At 43.6% G+C, this 8,606-nt stretch overlaps 1 protein-coding gene across 2 annotated transcripts; it reads right to left on the bottom strand.

Moving 5' to 3' along the window:
* Positions 1-401: 401 nt before the first annotated feature.
* On the bottom strand, positions 402-8,565 carry LOC122738077. Of its 2 annotated transcripts, none has more exons than XM_043980135.1 (5): positions 8,505-8,565; positions 6,300-6,373; positions 4,366-4,533; positions 1,820-1,951; positions 402-674 (listed from the first exon to the last, which is right to left on the bottom strand). In XM_043980135.1, the coding sequence occupies exons 2-5, from the start codon at positions 6,370-6,372 to the stop codon at positions 538-540; spliced, it is 510 nt and encodes a 169-aa protein (XP_043836070.1). In that variant the 5' UTR covers position 6,373; positions 8,505-8,565; the 3' UTR covers positions 402-537. The 2 variants fall into 2 exon arrangements, with proteins under 2 accessions (XP_043836070.1, XP_043836071.1); XM_043980136.1 differs by having other exon boundaries at positions 4,366-4,530; positions 8,505-8,560.
* Positions 8,566-8,606: the final 41 nt, after the last annotated feature.

The following is an 8,606-nucleotide window of genomic DNA, read 5'->3' as shown; positions in this document are numbered from 1 at the left end:
AAAGTCTATTGGTGTAGGGGCAGGGGGTGGGTAGGGAGGGAGGAAGAGAAATTGAAACACAGAGTTTTAAAAAATTGATGTCAAAATTTGTTTTTACATGTGATTTGGAAAATAAAATTCTAAACAGAAAAAAAGAAAGCCTATTGATGAAAATACTTCAAAATGATATTTAATTATATAAACATTTAGTATTTATTTAGCTTAGCAAGTTTTTTTTTAATTTTTGCATTTGAATTTTATATTTGTGTTTAAATGGATATGGTATCAGCGATTTCCCTTTTTTAAAATAATAAAAATTTTTATTTAAAGTTTTGAGTTCCAAATTCTATCCCTCCTTCCCTCCTCCTTCCCCTCCCATAAGCAATCAGATATAGGCTTTTTCAAATGATCACACCGAGATCTTCAAGTAAGTCAGCTGTTTATTCTCACTGTTATTGTTTTACATAGAATGTTCCAGTAAATATGCTGAGGGTTGCACATACATTAAGGAACAAGTAAGAAGTTCAAATAAACAGGAAACATGATCCCCAATTTCTTCTATTTCTTCCACTCTTTCTTTTCATAGTCCCACTTGGCAGAAAACCCCTGGATGGGACTAACCTTCATGTCCAGCATTTTCTGGGTCTGCATGGCCACCCAATCTTCAGAAAAAGTGTGCGGAATAGGACCATAAACTATAAATTAAAGAGAATTTTCAAGAAAAAAGACTGAGTTCACTATTCCATTCTGACATCAGAAACAGGGTTTGAGAATGTTTTGATAAAGAATTTAAATTACTATTCCCACAGGCCAATATGTAGCCAGTCCTGTGAGTTTCCTGTCATTTAAGTGGCATTCACTCATCTATATTGGCCTTATCCACTAAAGACAATGACAGATATGTTGGGTTTATTTTTACTTTTGATCTTCATTTTCATCAAAAACTTAGCAATGAGATAGGTGTAGAGTTGAAAAAGACATTAAAGGGCACAGATCTCTCTAGAGGTCCAAAGGACCACAACACAGATAAAAGTAAATTACATGTCACAATTAGGAATCGTACTAGACTTGTATTAACTCGAGGCCAGCCACAAAAAAGCAAAGTTAGGACTGGTTGTTAACACACATATAACCCACTCTGCCTATTCCAGAGAGAGAGGAATTTGTCAGAAGAGTTCTAATAAGGTCCAAAAAGAGACTCGTGCCATTTAAGGAACACAGTATTTGACTGGACAAGGCACACCCTCTAGAGGACATTGAGAATTCATACAAAGCCCTTTGCAAATAGTTAAAGTATTCCATAAATGTCACCTAGAATTCAGGAGTTTTTTTTCCTATCCTGGGTAAAGGCTCATTTATGATCTTAGATTCTCTATTGACAAAACAACCTCAAGCAGCAGCACCACAGTATAATGGGTAAAAAAATCAATTTGAATTCAGGAGGCAGAAGCCATGCCCCAGTTCTGCCATTTACCCTGAGGCTCAGTTTCCTCCTCCATAAAATGGGTATAACACCTGGTCTACATACCATGAAAATTTGTGAGGAAAAAAAAGTGCTTTATAAAACAGCAAAATGCCACATACATATAAATGATTATTTCTGAAAGAAGTGTTAAATAAGATTTTCATGCAGTTTTAAGAGTGCTGTATAACACTGATGTCAAACTCAATAGAGGATGTCTCTGGCCACATACTGATTTAGAAAACCACAAATTAACAGTATGTTGTATTGCATGTTCGTTTTTTTAAATATTTCCCAATTACATTTTAGGCAGCAAGTGTGACACCTCTGCTCAAAACCAACAATGTCCAGAAAAGATCTTCTCATTTCATTCCTTACCGTAGCGCTTCTCCCAGATGATAATCAGAGCAGCAAAGCCAATGAAGAACAATGTACCCCCAATAACTGTTTTCCATTCATTTGAGGATTGATTCATTTGAGCAAAGGTCTCGTTGAATTTGATATGATACACTAAAAAGAGAAAGAAAAGGGGTTTGGGTTGTTTTGTTGTTTTTAAATAGGACTCTAGGCTACTAATTGTATTTCTTTTTAAATTATATAACTAGGCCCAGTATCAAATAAGAAAATAGACTGAGCTACATTTTGGAAATAGTGAAACACATCCAGTGCCTCAAGCTGTCCTCTACCACCAACACTCATCCTATTAACACCAAAATCCTCCAGGTCCTGCTTGATGCCTGTGTATCTTAGACACCATAATCGCTGACAAATTATAATTGCTCATATGGTCCTCGAGTCTAGCCCATGTTCTTTTTTTTTTTTCCCAGTGAGGCAATTGGGGTTAAGTGACTTGCCCAGGGTCACACAGCTAGTAACTGTTAAGTGTCTGAGGCCGGATTTGAACTCAGGTACTCCTGACTCCAGGGCTGGTGCTCTAACCACTGCGCCACCTAGCTGCCCCAAGCCCATGTTCCTTAAGCACAGATTTTTCCCCCAATGCATTTACTTATTCTCCATTTCCCCTCCTGTGAAGAGCAGGACCAGAATCAGAACACACCGTACTCTTCTAAACACATGACACACGTGAAAACCTGTGTTTGAGTTCCAGCTGTAATAGTTATCTGTTTTGTGACCCAAGGCTCATTCTTCACCTGTCAAATGGCCCTCGCACTCATATAACTCATATATATACTCATATAACTGATCTCACAAGATTTTTGAAGCTAAGCACCCTATATAGACTAAAGTGCTATCAAAAGGAAACTGCTACTATCACTTTCCACCAAATCCAACTTCAATATTTCTTTCTGACAGAGAAGTGAGCCAGGGTTTTCAAAGGCTATGCCAACAAAGTATAAACTGTGATAGCTTCTATCAAGCAGAGCACCAGTTCAGCTTAACTTAGGAGAGGCTCATCACCAGGCTGCCCACAGAGTGAATGTTTCAGGAACACAAACTCAGTAAGACCTTCTACCAAGTCCTGGAAGGGTTTTGATATACTTTATGAAAGGTATACCCACACCAATGAAAAAAAATGTATCTTCAATGTCTAATTATTTGCAAAAATTTGCTTGTATAATGGGAATAGGTGACCAATTCTCAGGCCTATGAAATTAATAACAAACTGGGGGGTGAGAGGACAGAGCCCCTCCTTCTGGGAAGAAAAATGGTAGAACACATCAAACTAGTAGCTATGGCTAAAATGATTTTTACTGCCTTAAAACACTTAAATTACCTAACTGTGCCCTCCAGGATAGAAAAGGAGAAAGGGCACCAAATTTCCAGATTTAAAAACTAGCTCTGAAAAAGTACGAAGGGAGCTTTACTTAAAGCTAATTCACCCAGTCTACAAGAGTTTAAGAACTTAAAAAGCATCGAATCTTCTCTTGTCCCTCATCGCTTTATAATCGACATTCAATCATCCATATTGAGAATAGTGATCTATTTTAGAGGGCTCTGAAATGTACTTCTGCATTACCACCTGAGTTAGAACTTCCCACGCTGTGGTAACCTAAAATACAAAGAACTGATCCATACCTAGGAGGAAGAAGACACTGTCCGACTTCCCAGAGTAGTGGGAAGAGTGGAAGAAGGGTAGGGAGGGTGAGGAATCATCAGTACCACTTCCTAGCCTATTGCCCAGAGCTTCTTTCTCTACAAACCTGCTGCCCATCCTGCCTTTCCTAGGGATGATCTATTATTTTGGTTTATAAGGACATCTGTGAACAAGGAAGCTCCTTCTCTTCTGCTACTATGAAGAGCGCAAAGAGTTAAGAGAGAAGGTGCTCATGTAAAAGGGTCAAAGGAACAATGGCCAAAATGAGTTGACCAGTGCCCAAAGCCCTTCTTCCCTAGCATATCACCTCTCCCCAGACCAATCTTCTTTTTTTTTTTTAGTGAGGCAATTGGGGTCAAGTGACTTGCCCAGGGTCACACAGCCAGCAAGTGTGTGTCAAGTGTCTGAGGCCGGACCTGAACTCAGGCACTCCTGACCCCAGGGCCAGCGCTCCATCCACTGTGCCACCCAGCTGCCCCCCCAGCCCAATCTTCTTATACCCCATGACCTCTCCAACACTGGCCAGGTTCTTGGCTGTTCTCAAACAAGACACTCCACTGCCTGACTCAGAGCACTCTCTCTGACAGTCCCCCCCACATCTGCTCTCCCTCCTCCCTTCCTTCCGGTCCCACCTTAAATCCCTTAACTTTCTCCAGAAAACATTTCCCTATCCCTCTTCATTCTGGGGCCTCCCCTTGCTGCTTACTTCCTCCTTCTCTTCAGCAGAGCTGGTCTGTACAAATTCCTTTGTTTACTGTCCGTCCCCCCCCCCAAAAAAAAACAAGAATTGTCTTTTGGCCTTTGCCTTCCCAGTGCCTGGCACACAGTAGATGCTCAACCAATATTTACTGACCGAGGAAATACTTACACTGGACTTTTTCTTCAGAGGACAATTTACTCCATGGTTGCTTTTCCTTCTCTTTTAAAGCCTTCTGGCTAGAAGAAAGGTTCTTGACATGAGCCACATCCGGCAGGGGATAATCCCGACGATCCACATAACTTGGAAGGCTATAGTCTTCAGTCTTCACAACACCTGCTTTTTATAATAGAGGCAGGAGATAGGAGAGAAAAATACGTGAACAAAAGCCAACTAGGAAACCCTAGCGTATTAGAATAAAACTAATACATATCAGGAGAAGAGAAAAAGACACTTCAGTCACTGGAGCAAGTCTTCATTCAATCTTTCCCACATTCCTTTGGCTTTTCTGACACGGTCCTTAGCACAGAAGAAGGGTGTGTCTGAAAAGTGCATTTCATGAGTTGGATGTGTGATCATCATAGATTACCCACACTTGTCATTCAGTCATTTCAGTCATGTCCAACTCATGACTCCATCTGGGGTTTTCTTGGCACAGCCACTGGCATGGTTTGCCATTTTGTTCTCCAGCTCATTTGACAGATCAGGAAACTGAGGCAAAAAGGGTTAAGTGATTTGCCCAGGGTCTGAGGTCAAATCTGGATTGAGGTTTTCTGGTCTCCAGGCCCACTGCTCTATGTGCTGGCCAACTAGCTGTCCTATTGCCCACGGGTAAACCATAATTACCTTTGCAGGCTGACTTACAAAAGTTTATCTGACTCACAATGGAGCTGAATGATAATGCTGTGTCCTATAAGCAAGGGTTCTAATATTAGGGAGACAGGTAGTAGAAAGTATACCAAATTTAGAATCAGTTGTTGCTCATTTCTTCATTCTGGTAGAGGACCAATGACATCAGGAGGGTGATGTCTCGAGTTGGAAGTGAATTGGTTTTAAGTGAGGCAGGGCTGTGCAAAGTCACCAGCCTCACTCTCTCTTCCAGAGTCAACAGAGTCCAGTAAGCAAGACACAGGTCATATCAACTGGAGATGACCCGAGACCGTGGCCTTTTCCCCTTGTCTTAGTTTGTCTGAAGCAAGCACATTCAGTGATTAAAGGCTAAGTAAGAATTGAGGAAAAAGATGGCCTAGTTTGCTTTCTCAAAAGAATCAATCTAGGAGGGGGAGACCCTCAGGGTTTCTGAGCCATCAAAACCCAAACAGAGACCAAGTGAGACTTGGCCTGGGGCCTGTCAATGGGCCAATGAATGAGAGCCAGAATGATTTGGGTTTAAAGCATAGTGGCTCCATTTGACTCTCAATGAGCTTTATCGAAGCCTGATTTCATAAATGAAAACTTATGATACAAAGCTGTATTTTAGCCTAAGCCTCCTATTACAACTCCACTATGCACATTAATGGCTTTAGTGGTGTGGCAGGACAGGTCTACCCTACCCAACAAAGTGCTATGTGTTGCCTAACTGCTTATTTCATTTCCCTGTTAAATCAACTGCACAGGTTTCCAATTACTTCTAGGGTCAAATACAAACTCCTGTTTGGCATTTAAAATCTCTCAAATAAAGGGGATGATTTCAGAAAAACCTGCATGAACTGACAGACAGCTCAAGTGCCTTCTCTCTTACTCCTTTTTCCTACTCTCCTCAGCTATTAGTGCCTCTTCTCCAAATTGCTTTGCATTTGTTTTATAACAACTAATAAGTGTTCATACTGCAGTCTTTTCCAAAAGCAAACTTTTGGAGAGCAGGCACATTTAGGGTTTTGTATCACTAACATATAGTACAATCTAAGTAACTTTTCCCACTGATTTCAGAGCAATCAGCACCCATCTGATCTAAGATGCACAGGACCTGAAGAGAGGATGGAAGGCAGGGTCCAGTGAGAACAAGAGAGTAGATGCTGGAATTCACATTCAGTACCAATTGTTACCTCACAACGTTTTCCTGAGATTTATGCAAATAGTTCAAAAAGAAAGAAAAACATACATACCATGGGCCCTAACACAAGCAGAGGTGGAAATAGCCCGCCTGCCAATGAGGCCAAACAACCTGGTAGCCAACATTCTGTTAAAAAAGAACGCAAAATAACTTTTTCAAGTTAAATTGAAACATTTGTTTATTAATAACAATACAACTCTTTTTCCTCACATATTTTGGGAGGGATGATGTAATTTCCTTATGTTCACTTTCATCAATAATGCTAGATCGGGCAGCTAGATGGCGCAGTGGATAGAGCACCGGCCCTGGATTCAGGAGTACCTGAGTTCAAATCTGGCCTCAGACACTTAACAACTTACTAGCTGTGTGACCCTGGGCAAGTCACTTAACCCCAATTGCCCCGCAAAAAAAAAATAAAATGCTAGATCAAGTCAGTATACAATTTGATAACCAAGACAAAATTTTAAAAGGAATGTGGTATGACTTAACTGGTCAAATTCAGTATTATGTGTTTATAACAAATGAAAGGAGAATGGAAATAAATATTGTGGGAGGTTAGGTCTCCAAGGGTAAAGAAGCATTAAAAATACTGAAAGAATGGGGCAGCTAGTTGACGCAATGGATAAAGTACCAGCCCTGGATTCAGAAGGACCTGAGTTCAAATCTGGCCTGACACTTGACACTTAACCATCATTGCCCCACAAAAATACTGAAAGAAGTCATAAAAGGGCTATGAGTCTCATTCTTGACTGAGAATGTGTCAAAATAAGCTCAAACAGTAGAACAATAGTAATTCCTATGAAGCAACCTGGGGAAGCAGAAGTAGATTTTAATTTGGGGTCAAGAGACCTAAGTCAGGACCTTAGTCCTTAATATCACTATAACCTTGGGCAAGTCATTTTATCCTGGCTGGGTTGCAGTTTCCACAGCTGCCAAATGAGGGGGTTGTGCTAAATGATCTCTATGGTCCCCTTCAAACCACAAATCCTATTATCTCTAAATTATCAAATAAGGCAAACATGAGCTACTAGTTACAGAAAGCTAAATAAAAGTCTCCAGTCATAAAATTTAGTCCTAAGAAAAGCTCTTGAATGCATCCATCACCTCTTCATTTTACAGACCAGCAAACTGAAGCCCAGACGATTTGCCCAAGGTCACAGATCTTCAGGCCCTGACAGGATTTGATGCAGCCCTTCCAATGTACTACACAACTAACTGTCAATGGGTTGATTTAGACAAAAGATACCTCCGGGTTCAATCCACCCGACTGCACTACAAAATCAGCACCCCCTCCCATCTTCCCTTTCTAACAAGTTCAAAGCCCCCTAAAATGTGTGGTCTCAGTCCTAAGATCAGTCTCCTGTTTGGATCAATCATCAGGGTCCTGAGGTCTGGGTTCCTTTCTTCACCACCACCTCCCCCCACCCCCACCCCCCAGGTCCTCCTTCACCCCCTAGAGATAATCGGTCTAACCAAGGAGAGAGGCCTGAAGATGGAGGGGAGTGGGAGAGGAATGGAGGACAGCTGCAGATTGGGGAACGGGGAATGACAACAAAGAAACGGCGGGCCCAAGGCCCGAGCGAGAGGCTTTTTCAGGAGGTGAGGAAGGTAGTCACCCCAAACACACAACAGCAAGAGATAAGCAGCGATATGCCCTCGGGCACATAGGTGTGACACGGTTTTCAGAATGACAGCGGGATATCTGGCTGCTCCATCTCTTCCCCACGGACTAGGGAGGAAACCAAGCCACCAAGAGGACAATGACGTGGTCAAGGTCACACTCTGCTGCAGCGCCCGGGCTCGAACCCGGGTCCCTCTGCCCCAAATTCAGGTTCCCTTTCACTTTCGGTGCCAAGGTCTCTCCCACCACCTCCCCGCCCCACGCTAGGAAGGGAGAAGGACAAAGCCCATTTCGGCCAATCGGGGCCTCCTCCCGCCCAAGGTCACTCGCGGGGCTGACACCCAAGCCTCCGGCGGCGGCCCCTTCGGCGGGTCCGGGCCTCGCTCCGCACCCGGCTCGGGGCATCAAGGTTATCTTCAGGGCCGGGAATGGTCGGCAGGCCGCGTTGCCGCCTCGGGGCCTGGTCCCGGCGAGTCCGCCCGTGCTCAATGTCACCCTGGGCCAGGAAGGGCTTGGGGCGTTCCTTCGTCCCGCGACAGGAGCCCCGGGCCCGGACGCCGCGGACAGCGCGGCTGCAGTCCCCGCCAGAACCCCCGGAGAGCGGCGGGGGCCCCCCCAGCCGCGCTGCAGCCTCACCTGCCGCTGCTGCTTCCCCCGCCGCCGCCGCCGCCGCCGCCGCCACTGGTGCCGCCGCCTCTCACTACCGCCCTCCACACTGCGGCAGCCCGAGACCGGAAG

Source organism: Dromiciops gliroides, chromosome 2 (assembly GCF_019393635.1).
Source record: "Dromiciops gliroides isolate mDroGli1 chromosome 2, mDroGli1.pri, whole genome shotgun sequence".
NCBI lineage: Eukaryota > Metazoa > Chordata > Mammalia > Microbiotheria > Microbiotheriidae > Dromiciops > Dromiciops gliroides.
This window is presented reverse-complemented; position numbering and strand designations above follow the sequence as displayed.

Excerpts from the sequence above, each read along its gene's own strand:
- LOC122738077 (XM_043980135.1), bottom strand. The coding sequence starts at position 6,372 with ATGTTGGCTACCAGGTTGTTTGGCCTCATTGGCAGGCGGGCTATTTCC. Across the intron at positions 4,534-6,299 it reads TGCTTGTGTTAGGGCCCATG|CAGGTGTTGTGAAGACTGAA; the intron begins GTATGTATGTTT and ends TATTATAAAAAG. Across the intron at positions 675-1,819 it reads CATCTGGGAGAAGCGCTACG|TTTATGGTCCTATTCCGCAC; the intron begins GTAAGGAATGAA and ends TTTAATTTATAG.